This window comes from Gymnoscopelus braueri (genome assembly GCF_963280865.1).
Source record: "Gymnoscopelus braueri genome assembly, chromosome: 18".
NCBI classification, from domain to species: Eukaryota; Metazoa; Chordata; class Actinopteri; order Myctophiformes; family Myctophidae; genus Gymnoscopelus; species Gymnoscopelus braueri.
The window spans coordinates 27,708,129-27,723,916 of record NC_137618.1 but is presented as its reverse complement, the minus strand read 5'-3'; the positions used below and the strand labels follow the sequence as shown (position 1 = coordinate 27,723,916).

The following is a 15,788-nucleotide window of genomic DNA, read 5'->3' as shown; positions in this document are numbered from 1 at the left end:
TGGCGGGAGGTGGTGGGGGAGAATATGACGAAACACGCCAAGACCGCCGTCAATGAAGCGTAAAGGACAGTTTATTGTACCCAGTACAGATGATCATAACCTCTGCAGTGTAAGATACACATTGTGAGGGGAGGAGACTGAAGCCTATACAAGTGGCAGACAGTATCTGTGGATTGGGCAAGATATTTCCTCACTGTGGAGCCCTATCATTTACAATGCAAACTTCACAGCCAAGATAATAACATCCTTTCATCCAAAACACAGTGACCTCTTAAAGAAACAGTCTGCAGTAACAGCCATTACAGGGAACCAAATTGTTTTTAAAAGGTATGTTTGTTAGAGGCAGAACTATACAGCTTATACATTAAAATCAAACAGATGCAGCCTTATAGCAAAAATATATACTTTATATAAGTTTGACTTTTTCCCCATTAAGAAAAACAACAGAACTTGGAGGAAAAAAATGCAGAGAACATCACAAATGTCTTCTTTGTCCAGAGAGAATAAAGCGATATGTTATTGGACAGTCTTTATTTGAGTAACACCATGCAAAGGAAAGCAGAAGTCTTGTTGACAACCTGTGATTGGCAGAAAGGAGTCCAAGGACAACGGTGTCAAATTTCACCCTTCCTTTGTGCATGCAAAAAGTCCTGATGCTCCTGCCATCCTGGTGCATCAGAGGAACTAGTACACTGCCAAGGAAACATTAAGCACCCAGATAGAAATAAAAAAGGAACAATGCATGATCATACATAATAAATTCTTAGGCATGTATAAATCTTCCAAAGCTTCTGGGACAACATGTTCTTGTGTATCCCTTTTGAACAGTGGAGGCAGTGGAGTGATGAATTGGTTGTAGACTTCAGGCAATAAAGAAGGTAAGAGCTAATGAACAGGGCACTTGTGAATGTGTGTATGTGTATATATATATATATATACATATACACATATACACATATATGTGTGTGTGTGTGTGTGTGTGTGTGTGTGTGTGTGTGTGTGTGTGTGTGTGTGTGTGTGTGTGTGTGTGTGTGTGTGTGTGTGTGTATACATACATACATACATACATACAGTACATACACACAGTATATATATGGAGTGTGGCCCTCTATCTCGGGTGCGGTCAGGGAGGTGAAATGGATGCAATGGCTCAATCCCTCATGGGTCAGTGTAGCAGAGGGATAAGATACTAGTCTGGATCAAAGTCCCAGTGCAGTGGCTAGGAGGAATTACATCTCCAAGTTCTAAACCATATTGTAGAAAAGCTGGCATACAAAAAAGAATATGTTTACAGAAAGTAGCTCTGTGGGTTTAGAATATATTGTTTTTTGCAAATTAAAAGCCCTTTCACAGACCTTTTAGTTCAGAGATGGTTTCGGGGAAATAATGGGACCCCAAAAAAGGCAACTATAGAATAGTGCTGCATTCAGATTATCTTATCAGAATTAAAACTTTTTTCACCTCCGTTATTTGACTTGGTAAGAAACATGGATTGTCACAAAAATCTGAACTGCAACAACACTTGCAGTCTTGCACACAGGGAGTGTCTGTCAGGTCCTTCTCAAAGTCATGTGGCCTCTGGCCTCGCTTCCTTTTGGTCTCCATAGTAACAGTAGCCCCTCGCCTTACTTTGGGGGTCAGTAAGGTGGGCAGAGCCACTGGAGTCCAATCTACCCTCATTCCTTTCACAACCCTCTTTCTCTCTCTCACTAGACGGTGCAGCAGAAAAGCTGACAGTTGGGTGCAGACGTTTTTTCCTTGTTCATTCTTTAGCTGGGGAGTTTGGAGTTTGAAACTGTATGTGGGCAGTCCGAAGAGGAGAAGGAACCATGAGAGGGGAAGGGGCAGAGTATTTTCTTTTTTTGTCACACGCTGCTCAGCAGTTCCAGCTCTGGGTTTTAGAGTGGGTTTCTCAAGACCGTACATATGTTTGCGTGTACTGTACGTGTGTGTACGTGTCAGCAATCCACTGTGCTTGTCAGTAGTTATAGCCATCTGTGAAAGGCAGGCCTGCCACGCACTGCTCCCCGGCCTCAAGCAGGTAAGGAGTGGTGTCATCATAGTGAGTGAGGGGCAGCGTGTCATCGTCCACCGCCGCCACGCTGTCTGGGTCAACCTTCAGGTTGGGCCTTTGGTTGTCTGGAAAGGCCATGGAGAACAGAGCCTCGGGATCGCACACAAACTTGTACACATACCGCTCACCAGCCACCTGAGGAGTGAAGTCATTGGGAGATGTTAACCAAGATTTTACTTAACTACAGAATTTTCAAATGCATCATTTTGCATGTTACGCAAACTGTTCCTGGTTCCTGCATTGCACATTATGTTAACTTTATAAGCAACAAAATTAAAAAAAAGGTCTTCCCCGGTTCTAAGTTCTTGCCCACAGACAATTTAGGCATTTAGCAGACGCTCTTAATTCAGAGAGACTTAAGTAAGCAAGGTAAACACAAGGTACATTACAATGGAAAATTGATGATCTTAGACTTTGTTTAATTGGTTGAAACCTGAGGTGCCACGAGAGCTTACAGCACCCAGCCAATTAGAGACATTAATTCAGTGGAGTAGTAACTGCTGCCTGCATAGGCCGACAGTGAAATCACAAGACCTTGCAGTTTTGGCCTCCAAGGTTGTATTCAAATGTGTCCATTTCTGTTTTTATAGCTCCAGGCAGCATGTTGTTGCCAAGGAGAAATGAGAGGATGTGGGAAGGGGTTGGGCAGGGTAGAAGCCAAGAAAAGGGTGAACCTGCCTTTACCTTCTGCATAATGCCCTTCTCGTAGTAATAACGCAGTGAGCGGCTCAGCTTATCGTAGTTCATGGCCGGTCTGTTCTTCTGGATGCCCCAGCGACGAGCCACCTGAGACAATGCAGGACAATGCTTGGTTATTCCACATATTCCCCCAAAGAGCAGCAGTCTAAATAATATTATGATTAATGTCTTGATTATGGTTAGAACTGGAAAGTACGACAGATTTCCCAAGAGTATATTGTTTAGATCACCCACCCTCAATATCATATCACCGTTCAACCACACCAACATCCACATCACACTTGACTTGGATATATTTGACCTGATTAAACTAAAGTTTGGGCAGTTGGGTCTATGTTTGTACAGGGGACATTCGGTCCGAGCTATACTGGTGACATAGCCCAGTTGACTCATGTAGTTGTTTGAGCTGCTGGTGCACATGGCGCTATAATGGAAACAGGCTGCATTTAAATGACATGCTGCTCTGTCACCACTGTCCATCTCCGTCTGCAGGCCCTTACACAACTGGTACAATATTCGAGGCAAAAAAGCCTCTGTCACCCATTCCACAAATTCCCCCAAAGAACAGCAGTCCTAAATAATATTATGATTAACGTCTTGATGATGGTTAGAACTGGAAAGTATGAGTATTTCCCAAGCAAATTCTCTGCCAGAAGGACAAGAGTGGTACACCGCAGAAATGGTAATACCTGTGTACTGCATAATGTAAATTTAACATTAACATTTATAGTCTAAACCGAGTTTAGACTATCTAGACTAGAGAGTGTGTAGACTCACCTCTTCAGGCTCTATGAGTTTGAACTCCATGCCACGGCCAGTCCAGGCAATGAAGTGTCCATTGGCCGGGTCGTCCAGGAGGGTGACCAAGAACTGCCAGAGCTGTAAGGAGCCACGGCGCTGATAAGGAGGGCCGTCACGATACACTGAAGGCTCCTGCTTTACTTTGGCTACAGGATTGGAGAGAAAGGGAGAAAGAGAGGGCGGGGGGTACCGAATGGGCAAGATGGAGGAAAAAGTGAGGACAGAAAGAGGGAGGAGGAGAAAGAGAAGAGTCAATGAGTGCTGCACTCCGTCACTGCCACAGCGCTGTGAGACATTCCTGGCAGATGGTGGCTGTGAGGTGGGCCAGCTGCTTGTCCTTCAACTTCACTGCCATCACCAAACAAAGGCCTCTACTTTCTTACAGTGTGTACAAATAATAACTGTTAATTTTGATTAAAAAAAAACTTCTCCTTACTCAGCTAAACCTAAGCCACCCCCCTGCCCGTGGCCGTCTGTGGACAGTGAATTACATGGTCAACCACTTTTGATTTGTCCATTCTTACCTTCCAGCCTCTCAGGGACCACGCAGGTGTCATCATAGTATATGTGAGGTTCTCTGTCAAAGGAGAAGCCTGTCAATGAGAAGGAAAAAAAGTTAAGGCGTGAGAAAGAGGCCTCCCCTTTTGATGTGGCGGCCAGTGGCCTCGGTCCACCTGAGGATCCAAACTGCCCACAAAGCAATATGGCTGGGCAGCTTTCCAGGAATGGAAAATTCTATTGTACTAAGCTCAAGCAGGGCCAGGGCTGTGTGAAATGCACTGCATGTGCAGAACAGATTCACTTGCCCTTGAGATGTCATTTAAATGCTGCTGACCTGTAGCGTTTAACCGGACAGGAGCCCTGTTTCCAAACCCACCCCAATGCAGCAGCATTCAGCAGCTCAATAAGTCACCAACACTAAGGACTATGATAAATGTCTCGAGGCTTTAACAAATTATTAAGAGTAAGTGATCAAGCACACATGCATGTATTTATACATAAACCAGGCATGAAGAATGCACGTCACAGACATGCACGCCTACTTACTTTCATGGTTGTTTTGGAAGAAGCCTCCTGCCCTCCCGAATGACGACTGACAGTTTGGCACTTCTGTAACACAAAGAACATGAGTACATGTTTAGATCACCCACCCTCAATATCATATCACCGTTCAACCACAACAACATCCACATCACACCTGACTTGACCCGATAAAACTAAAGTTTGGGCAGTTGGGTCTATGTTTGTACTGGGGACATTCGGTCCGAGCTATACTGGTCACATAGCTCAGTTGACTCATGTAGTTGTTTGAGCTGCTGGCGCATATGGCGCTATGGTGGAAACATGCGAGCTGCTCTGCCTCACCACTGTCCATCTCCATCTGCAGGCCCTTACACAACTGGCGCTGACGCGATATCCGAGGCAAAAAAAAAAAAGCCTAGGCCACCCACTCGTGCACCCACACACACACACATCTGGGAGTGGACTTAGTCCAGATTGGAGTGCTCTGCACAGCACGCAACATCAGTTGCATGTCCACCAAGCCTCTCAATAGGATTATCACCGAGGTTGTTGTATTAAATCTCAATGACTATCAAGTTATGCCTGTCCCCCTAGGGGGGAGGTCAAGGCTCGCTTTCTGTTCTCTGTGTCACTGAAGCGCATTCTGTCCCCTCCACGACTTCCCCATTATTCTATTTCCTGTCCGCTGATAAGAAAGCCAGGGATCAATTTTTGAGTGACTGCTTGCTTGACCCGCTTATCCTTAACCCATTTCAAAGTGGATTGTGGGAAACAATCTGTAGCTAAACATTAAGAGCCGTTTCCATGCATGTGGCTGCCACGCAGAGAGAGACACACACACACACACACACACACACAAAGGAATCAAAGACAGAGACAATCAGATGGGGACCAGCTTTGACCCACTCGTCACATGATTGTCTAGAACAAAAAAAAAAAGCATTTCACTAGTTGGCCACTCTCATCGGGTCATCGGGGACAATGAAATATACCATGGTGCTAAACCACTACACAAGTACTTCTACCCTCCACCCAGAGACCCTAGCCCCAGGACACAGTGACGTAGAAATTTAAAGGCTCTAAGAAGCTAAGAGGATTGTCATTACATCACTGGCCTGCCTGTCTGTTCTATACTACGATTTAAGACTATGAGAGCATGAACGTGTGGACAAAAGGGAAAAAGAGATAGGCTGCAGCAACAGAGTTACATGAAAGGAGGGTGGTGACGCAGCGGGGAGACAACAGCTGGGGTGTTGGGTCGTCAGGATCTAATAGCATCAGATGCCATCTCATGAAGCTTAAATCATATTAAAGGTAGGGTAAGTGATTTGCAATTATTCAAATAATTGCAAAATGGGTCTATGTTCTGATAGTGCTCGTTACTATAGAGTGTCCTGTCCATATAAGGAGTCTCCATGTCTCTCCAGCTCTTTATAAAACAGAAAATGCATTTTCGTTTCAGTTTCATTTCCAATTTTATCCAATCAGGATAGAGAACTCAATCAGGATATAGATTAAACAAGTGAAATTGGAAGTGATGACACTAAGAAATGAGCAGGCAAAATTTGAACAGGAACACTATAAAAATGAAGCTTAAAAATGGGTACTTTCTCCTGATTGGCTGAGATTTTGACACCTACCAGAAAATGTATTTTCTGTTTATTAAAGAGCTGGAGAGACGGGGAGACTCCTGTTACTGAACAAACACTCTATAGCAATGATTACTATCAGAATATAGTGCTTTAACCTTTTAACAAAATACTTTTTGTTTTAACCCAAAAATATCACTTACCCTACCTTTAAGCCTTTCTGTTCCGATTCCATAAGATAACTTTTCTCAGTTGTTGTCTAACTTTTCTCAGTTGTTGTCTAGCCTCTTCTCTATTAGATGTTAACACAGTGTCCAGAACTTCCAAATTCCCAAGTCAAACTGTTCTACTGCAGTTCACTCTAAGCCCTCTGTGGCCAGTGGCCCAGATCTATTCCAGGTAAGCCCATTGAAGTTAGCTCCTCTGAACCTGGCTAGGTGACCCACTTACTTTTTGCCCTTGGAGACTTAAGCCAGGCTAAGACCCACTTTTTCCTTTACTTGTGTGACTATGGAGGAATGATGCAGATGTGGAGATAGAGACAGAGAGACAGACAGACAGACAGAAGGAGAGAGAAAGTGCATATGCGCCTGCCTGGGACCCTGCAGTGCGCTAAAACTCACATTCATGTGTCATTGCCCAGAACAAACAGGGCCGGGCACATTCCTCACCCTCTGGCCATTTTATTCTCACGCAGCCCTGGATACCAACTCTCATAGTCCACTTTGTCTGCTCCCAGACTATCTAAAACAACACAGAGTGATTGAGAGGTAATGCACTGATTCTGTCGAAAGGGCAGCAACCCATGAACCTCTGCTCTAGCTCAGCCTAACAAGTGCTCATCTCCCCCACTTAACCACTCACCAGAATCAAAGCAGTAGTCCCGGGGCTCTTGCTTGATGGCCATGGGGTGGAAGGCGGCAGGAGGCGGCCCGGCATGTCGTCCGGGGTGGCCCATGGTGGGCACTCCTTGCTCTGCATATCGTGGGTCCAGCATCTCTTGTTTGAAGCCTTGGGGAGACACAGCAACCAAGGGCTCCGACATCTGCCGGTGGTACGGGGGCCGGCCATTACTGCTGGGGGGCTGGGGTATAAACTGGGAGCGTGCTTGGCTCTCTGCTGTGGGGAAAGGTAGACACGGCTCGGACATCTGCCGCTGGAACCTAAACGTTAGGAGATTGGGGGGGACAGAGAAGGTGATTATGCCAAAAAGTAGACAACATGAGGGGACACACTGCAACTGAGAATGTATAGAACCCCTGAACCTCTCTAGCCTGCCTGAACCAACAAAAGGGCATTGAACAATGTATAGCGCTTCTGAGCTTCTCTAGCCTGCCCGAACCAACCAAAGGGCATTGGAGAATATATAGAGATAATGTAGCTTCTGAACCAGTCAGAGAACATGGGAGCTGGGAGCAGCCAAACAGGGACACTGCACATCAGACATTAAGACCATGTGTGTCGGACGACTATAAAAAGAGAATCTTGGCTCCATTCCAAGGAGATGGCGCCTAGGGTGTGAATGGCTGCCATTGGCCTTTAGTGCCTGGTAGTGAAATGCCCAGTAAATTGGCGCGCCCACTAAGAGATACGTATATATGGCCACACAGATTAAGCAGTAGTGGAGGGTTGCAGTGTGCATGTGAGGGGGAAGAGAATGTGTCTTGGCTGGTTGAACACATTTTCATAATATCAGATGCATCCAGACTGCATCCAAAACGGAAGCCTTCACCGTGCTAGCACACAGCACCGCCCCATCACTCTTTGGTGGTCTGTAAACCCCTACACAGCCTGTCAACAGATGCTCATCTCCCCTTAAAGTCAGCAGTAGTGAAAGGTCATCGGGCTGACATGGACCCGCCAAGTCACTAAGGTTCCATATGGACAGTGGTCCCCATAATGGAAACATGATGACGATATGAAGGAGTATATTTAGAGCAGTTAAATATTCTGGGTCATTAGCTTATGTGTTGGTAAACATGCTGGCTATTCAGAGGCTGGCAAACAGGAGATAGAAATCGTGGTTATTTTGGCAACATAGATATCTCAATGTTCTACCATGAGGTGGTTGGGGAGAAGTAAATTATGACCATTACCTGTGCTCAGGGCTGAAGCTGCTGGCATCCTGGCCAAGTGGTGTGCAGGGCACGGCAAACGGTGGGCTCTGGCTGTGGAGTCGCTGGCTGTGATGTTGTACGTGCAGCGGACGTGGCCCCAGATTCTGATTTGTTACAGGGGGGTGCGGGGGAGGGGTCTGCTCGCTGAGAGGGTGTGTCCCTGCCGTGCCAGTCGGGCCACAAGGAGACACAGGCGTAGAGGGGGGAGTCAATGGTTTGAACCCAGGAATGGGCTTCTTGTCATAGGCACTGTGAGGGAGGCAATCACAAACAAGTCAACATGAGGAAGTGATAGCATTCATTATTAAAGAGAATAGAGTGATAAAATATGCTAATTGAAAGCTAGCTTTATCATATGTGACAAATTGTACAGTATAGGCAGTACATGGAATAAGCAAAAGCAAAAACTAGTACCATAATAAGCATAAGAGGGAAAAGGTCCAGCTCACCTGTAGCTGTAAAGGCACTTCTCTCCGTATGGCATGGGACTCCTGTCCTGGCGACAAGGAGAAAGCTCCTTGGAGGGAGTCAGCTCTCGTTTGATCTTGGCTGCTGGTGGGCCATGAAACATCACTGGAGCAGAGAGACAACACAGGGGAACACATTAGATATACTGCAGATATCACCTAACTGAAGACATAAACAGAAAACTCAATGCTTATCTTAAGCGCATTTTGCTCTGATGGATGGATAAATGGGTGTATGGACAGTGTCCTTGTATCCTCCCAACTGACAGAGCCACTTAGGATCTATTTATCATGGATTTTAATGATGGTTGACAGCAAGGTCTGGAAAGCCCCATATATCCTCCATTGCTAGGTACCGTGATACTAACTGCACTATGCACACGCACGCCATCACAGCTCTCTCTTCTCTGATTCCCATTATGTGGAGACCAGTCAATACCCATGAATCAGTGTGGCCGTAATTCAATGATTGTGAATGATTTTCCTCCCTAGCGCTGTAACCATTAGACACTGGCTGGAGCTCTCCGAGTATCGGCTGCAGTTTCCGGGGCGCCACATAATGGCCAGGCAGAAACTGGATCCCTGGGCACAGAGGAGCGGGAGCCAAATAAATCACCCTGGGTGCTGATGGACCTCGAGAGAGCTAACAATGGGCACGTGAGCTCCCCTCTGTGTGCTGTGAAACCCTCTGGCCAGGGCAAAACTCCTCACAGAGAGTGGGTAAATGGAGGGGAGATTAGGCATCTTTTCCTTCTCTGGCCTGCCAGACAGGGGGTTCAGTTCATGGAGAGGGGCCCAGGCTGACACAGACGAGACATGCATGTGCACATGCATGCATGCATTTCACTTATAAGGCAGGGATGTGATATACATAAATGCTAGAGGTTTCTGAACCACTCTGCGCTTCAACTTATGGAGGAAACAGGCAATGTTAAAAGGCTGGCCTAGGTACACACTGTAAGAGGGTACAGGCTGCCATGTGATGCCCCGCTGACTGCAGTGGCTATACGGAACAGTGCTATGAGCCGAGCCTGGTGAATAGGCAGCTTGTGAGAAGGCTGGCCCCTTGCCTGGCCACAGGAGTCTCTGCCAATCACACACAAACTCCTGAAAATGCAAGGTCAAGAACTATATAGTGCAGACACTTTATTGTGAACTGACAAAGCAGTCCCACAACCTTCCATAGGCCTCACTATACAAACTGGCATGTCAGAGAATTAACCTCAATAATATATTGCAGCACTTCTATGTTGGTGGTCAAATTGCAGCCCACTGCACCACCAGGACCAAACAGCAGCCCGGACAAAGACAGGCAGGCACCACACCCTGTCTCTGCCTCCTCCGCGTCAGACAAAAACATAAACAAACTCAGAGAATGACAGGGAGGAGGGGGAGAAGATCGTAAAATGCTCCATTGAACATAATTCAAATATTTTCCTTGGCTGCTGCCTAAAGGCTACATGCAGGGACAAACGGGCAGTGGTTCGGGGCAGCGTGCTTGCGCTGGGGAGTGGGGTTCTGAGGGAGTTCTGGGAATGTGGGCTTGGGTTTGAAATTGGGTAGTAGGCAGCCAACATGTATACGCAATCTCTGGAGTGGCCCCACCCTCTGGAATCTAGCCTGCCTCCAGCTGCAGGGTCTGAGTGCAGGAAAGTGTGAAATCAGATTAGGGGCTTGGCTCATGTGATGCCCCATGCCAATCGGCTGATTAAACTCAAAATGGAAGAGGGATGGGATGGATTTTACTTGAAGGCGAGAGAGATGTTTTGAAGGTGAGAAGTGGTGTTAGGCTTTGGTGATAATGAAAGTGTAATTAATAAAGGTCTTCTTGGTGATAATGAAAGTGTAATTAATAAAAGGTATTTTGAAGGACACTCAAGAAGACACTTATTGTGGTGTAAAATGTTTAAGTATAAATTCACTACCATGCCGAAGAAGATCCACAACATCTTAATCATTAATAGGCTTGGGGCAAGGATCCCATTTACAGAGTTTGTTGAGTAAACATACACACACACACACACACACACACACACACACGCACACACTCTCCCTCTTAGGATATGTAAAAAGTCAGGTACTCACAGCTATCTGACTGGAAATCTGGGACAAACTGTTCGTCATCAGGCACCTGGGCTGTGGCGATACAGGAGAATGTCAACACATGGGGAAAAAACAGACACACTGCTGGTCCACTGTGCCTGTCAATCTAACTATGACATTTTAAACAGAAAAAATAACCTCAATAGAAAAAAGAATTGTGAGGGGGGAAATTGCAATGTCCTGTAGAAATAATGAACCATTTGCTTCAGCATCATGAGAAAAGGGGGGATCAATAAGAAACAAAAACTTAAGAAGTAAAATGGGCACTAGTGCATGGGGGAACAAAAGAAAAGAAAAACATTTACATATATTTACAGGACTTTGTACTACTTGCCCCATTGATTGCACAGAAAACATGGACATTTCACATTCTCATCAGGTTACTTGTTAATCTGAGCACTTGCTTAACTTCATCTTAATCCTGAAAAATGTCTCAGTTAATCTTCAATCTCACCACTTCATTCAGAAACAGGGGATTAACAGTTAAGAGGTTCTTCCAAATATTAAATTGCCTTAACATCACATCCAGACTTTTCGTTTTGAGGTGACTTTTTGGCAGCCTGCACAACCATATTCCAAATGAAACTTTTTGCGGAGGACAAAAGAAATCCAGGGCTCAAAACTGAATCTCTAACAGATTGAATCTAACCGGGAGAAACTATATCTGAGCCATGCCTTGGGGCAGAGCAACAGAAAACAACAGCGGAAATTAAAAGAATAAATGTATTAGAAACCTACCTTCTGCAATCCAGATTTCTTGCAGCCGGCTGAGGTCTTGAAAGAGTTCTGGAAGAATACCAAGACAAAAGAAAACTTGCAGTTTTAACACAACTTACACAACGGTATACAACTACCGGTATACACTTACACTATACAATCGTAATGACATTGTTATTAAGCTGTGTTATATTTACTATCACAGTACTGGGAATGAGCCATTAGCAATCCCTGAATTACCTTCGGTTTCCTGGGAGAGCTCTGTGTCCACAAACTTCCTTTTCCTGTCGGTGAGAGGCCTGCTGTAAGATGAGTCCTCCACGTGAGACTTCCGCTGCTTGGGTGAGATAAGGTGGTGTAAATATGTCAGCGATACCTGGTCCAGTTCAAAGCACTGCCTCAAGACACTACATCACATCCAAAGGTCATCGAGGAAAACAAGTCTTGAAAGAGGTCTACTGCACATCCAGAGATCACTCTGAATGCATGCATTCGTGAGCTAGATTTAGGTGATGACAGTGCTCAGTCTATAACACTGTTTCCCAAACACTGGGTCAGGACCCATTTGTGGGTTGCAGACACATTTTTAGGGGTCACAAGTAAATATCCCTTTATTTTTTTGTTTGCTACATTTTGTTTTTAATTATTATTTCAAAACAAAAAAAACATTATCCAAAGAAACGCAAACATTTTTCATGAAGTAGGAACAAATTGAAAAGAATTTCAAGAAATTCCATACATTTTAAAACAAATGTTTAAGAAGTAGGCCTACTGAAAATAGCCGATCTACAAGTTCACATCGAATAATTTTTTGGGATCTCGAGCTAAAAGGTTTGGGAACCACTGGTCTAAGCAGTCTATATGTAGCCTAATGTTGCCATCTTGATGTGACGCATGTATATGGATAGCAGCATTGTTGGGATTGGCGTGTGCGTGTCCACTTACATTGGGTGGGACCATAAATGGGACTTGCTGGTCATAGAATCCGTCCATGTTATCTGGGGCTTTGGGGGTTCCCCGTTGGGGGAGGGTTTTCGCTTTAAAGCGACAGCACTGTGGTCACTTTCTGGATCCGTTCAACTGGGGACAAAAGGTAAGATGGAGAAGTAAATCACAAGTGTCACAACAACACTAAAATATCCACTTGATGTCCCATGCAAGATAAGCACGAATGCACAAAAAAAATTCTGTGGATGATGGAACTGTGGAACCAGAGGAGCCCCCCCCCCCCCCATTTTTTTGTTTGTTTTGTTAAGGTTATTTCTGTCTTTTGTTGTTTGTGTTTTTAAAAATCAAATTTAAAATATACCTATATATAAAAACATTTAATACAAATTATTTTCTCATTGGAATAAAATGTGGTTTCCTACCCTGTGCACACATGGGACTTAAGGCCTGCATCTTGCCTCTTGGCTTTTATTGCAACAACAAACAGCTCATTTAACTGAAACATGCTGGTAGCCTGGTATAGACAAGGCTTCTCGGTAAATACACCGCACACGTGACGCACACGTTACGTTACCATGTTACATAAGCACACCCCAGCCATCTGTGCTTATTCACATTAATCGTCTTGGAAAGCAGCAGAGTCCCATTATTTTGAGACATAGCCTTGTGTGTCTCATGTTGTTCAGCATGCTGTGTAACATTGTGATAGTAACGAACAGGCCAGACAAATACTAAAATGACACGTACACACACTTAAGTTATTACACTGCTTTTAAATGACCCTTCCTTTGATTAGGTTTGAGTAGCCTACTAATCAGAGTTGCCATGTATGCTTTGGGCTTGTTTTTCTGTAAAGTTGCTTCAACTGCTTGCAAATATTGGTAGTTTGCGGGTTGCGTTTTTTTGGGCTAGTTTCTTAAGTGTAGTTGATTATTTGGGCTTGTTTCCTAATGTTGTTTAATCCAGTGGTTCTCAAACATTTTCATGGTAAGGACCCCTAAATGAATATGTAGTTTTCTGCGCATCTGAAAATATGTTATGCTAGGGATTTGTGTTGAAATGTTTCAAAATTACCATCTTTTTTTCTCCAAGATTATTATTTTCTTTTTTTTGTGGAAAATGGCAGATCAAGCTTGTGGATCGGCTATTTTCAAATAGCCGCCGTAGCCTAGTCTCTTCTTTTGGGCTTGTTTTCATAGACCTGGTTGCTTGTTTCTCTCGCAGAATACTGGCAACGCTGATTGATATGACTCACTACTACACACACACTCTAGCTAGACTCTCTGCTCTTAATGGACGACGAATAGCTGGACAATCATGATTATTACAACAATGTAAACTTAATACATCCATTATTCAACAACTCATGGAAAATACCTGTGCGTAAAACCCGCCCTTGTGAGCGCGTTTGGCGAACTGTTGGTCTTTAGGGCACAGATTTCAAATATATATATTGAGGAGTTTCAAACAGCTTTTCTATGTCACTAAAAGCCAATAAGGGCATATTATCAGCTGCTTTATTAACGTGTAGTCTTAAAATGTCCCAAACCAACCCCATGTAAACACAGTATAGACGCCTGCCGTTATTTCAGAAGACGGAAAATCTACCATAAAATGAAACTTGGAAAAAGTAGAAATGACTACAACTGTATAGAGTTACAGCTCAAAATCCTGAGCTGTAAAGCAATCCAGCAATCCATAATTGTAGACTCTGTTTAGTGTTTAGGCTCGTTTTGCCGAACTTTTGGCTTTACAATTCATTCTCCCAAAGTTTGCGTTTCACTTTAAGCAGAAGCAGATGATGGGCAGTGTTGCCAGGTTTAGTAAGAGAAATAGGCAACCAGGTCTAGGGAAACTAGCCCAAAAGAAGCAACATGAGAACTTTAAAACTATTATGCATCAGCTATTTGAAATTAGCCGATCTACAAACTCACAACGCGTCGCCTTGTGAGCTTGTAGATCTGCTATTTTCAAAAAGTCTAAAATGTGGAATATTTGTTTTAAACATTCTAACACAAATGCTGCCTGGGCACAAAACATTTTCATGAACATTTTTGAGAACGACTGGTTTAAATTTTTTTTTTTGGAAGCAAGCCTAAATAAGCAAGTACACTTTAGAAATAAGGCAGTATTTAACAAGCAACTTTAACGAAAAACAAGCCCCAAAGTCACCTATAATAAGCAGACATGGCAACCCTGGGTGATGGGGCCGCCACTGGGGGATGAAGATCACCCTTCTCTCCACCCTCCCCCCCTCCCTCCCTCCCTTCACGGACTCTTGTTTTTCTCAATGAAGTGAAACTCGATCCCTGAGGAACACAAGATGAGAAGAAAAAAACACTGGACTGACCCCCTCCATTCATAAAATAACAAACAGTCACCAGACCGCTGATAACCCAAAGCTGATATCAAGAGAGATAACACATATGGTGCAACTAATACTATGCTGTGCTTTAAACATAAGTTCTGCTCGTATTCTTACTTACATAATAAAGCTCATAGAAAATGGTTGCCAAAGTAAATATTACTAGAGGAAGATGGCGTTGGGATTTTCTTTGGTTTAAAAAAAAAAAAAACTCACAATCGGTGGCATTCAGAAATACGTATCACTTTGTCTTGTCAAAACACTTACTGATTAAGTATCGCAGCTTATAGACTTACCTTATTTTATGTAATATCCCCGTCCCGTGTTGAAATGATACAGTTGAAAATATCCACGCAAAATGTGCGCCGTTGGCCGTATGTGTGTTTCTCTGCACGGATAACACTGTGTGCGTGCAACCCCTTCGACTCACACAACTGGACTGAGCTTTTCGTTAATGGACCGCTCGCTTTTCCCCTGGGCTCCAGTGTGAACACACAGTCACCGGGGTTGCCATGTCCGGTTATTATAAGCGATGTTTCTGTAAAGTTGCTTGTTCCTCTGAAAATATTTTGTATTTATTTGTATATAAATGTTCACTTTTCCACCCAAGAGTTTTCTTTGAAAATAGCATATCTACAAGCCTATTTTCAAATAGCAAATTGTTAGTGCTCATGTGTCTTCATTTGGGCTTGTTTCTTTTCATAGACCTGGCTGCTTATTTCTCTCACAAAATATGGCAACGCTGACAGTCACATGCTCTGATTGGTTCAATCACAGTGTCCTTCAAAGTGAGAAGCCAATGGCTCATCTGGAGGCAATGAATTATGCATGAGATGTCCTTGGACCAATCACAGAGTGACTCTGGCCTATTTTTATGAATGGTTG

At 44.1% G+C, this 15,788-nt stretch overlaps 1 protein-coding gene across 2 annotated transcripts; it reads right to left on the bottom strand.

Annotated features, from left to right (window-relative positions):
* Positions 1-514: 514 nt before the first annotated feature.
* On the bottom strand, positions 515-15,366 carry etv5a (ETS variant transcription factor 5a). Of its 2 annotated transcripts, none has more exons than XM_080412941.1 (13): positions 15,200-15,366; positions 12,536-12,670; positions 11,831-11,927; positions 11,612-11,659; positions 10,856-10,906; positions 8,753-8,876; positions 8,283-8,552; positions 7,051-7,349; positions 4,622-4,684; positions 4,099-4,167; positions 3,551-3,720; positions 2,759-2,860; positions 515-2,209 (listed from the first exon to the last, which is right to left on the bottom strand). In XM_080412941.1, the coding sequence occupies exons 2-13, from the start codon at positions 12,581-12,583 to the stop codon at positions 1,979-1,981; spliced, it is 1,572 nt and encodes a 523-aa protein (XP_080269067.1). In that variant the 5' UTR covers positions 12,584-12,670; positions 15,200-15,366; the 3' UTR covers positions 515-1,978. The 2 variants fall into 2 exon arrangements, with proteins under 2 accessions (XP_080269067.1, XP_080269068.1); XM_080412942.1 differs by having other exon boundaries at positions 11,831-11,924.
* Between the last annotated feature and the right edge of the window lie 422 nt (positions 15,367-15,788).

Excerpts from the sequence above, each read along its gene's own strand:
- etv5a (XM_080412941.1), bottom strand. The coding sequence starts at position 12,583 with ATGGACGGATTCTATGACCAGCAAGTCCCATTTATGGTCCCACCCAAT. Across the intron at positions 4,168-4,621 it reads CTTCCAAAACAACCATGAAA|GCTTCTCCTTTGACAGAGAA; the intron begins GTAAGTAGGCGT and ends TCTCATTGACAG. Across the intron at positions 2,210-2,758 it reads AGAAGGGCATTATGCAGAAG|GTGGCTGGTGAGCGGTATGT; the intron begins GTAAAGGCAGGT and ends TTCACTCCTCAG.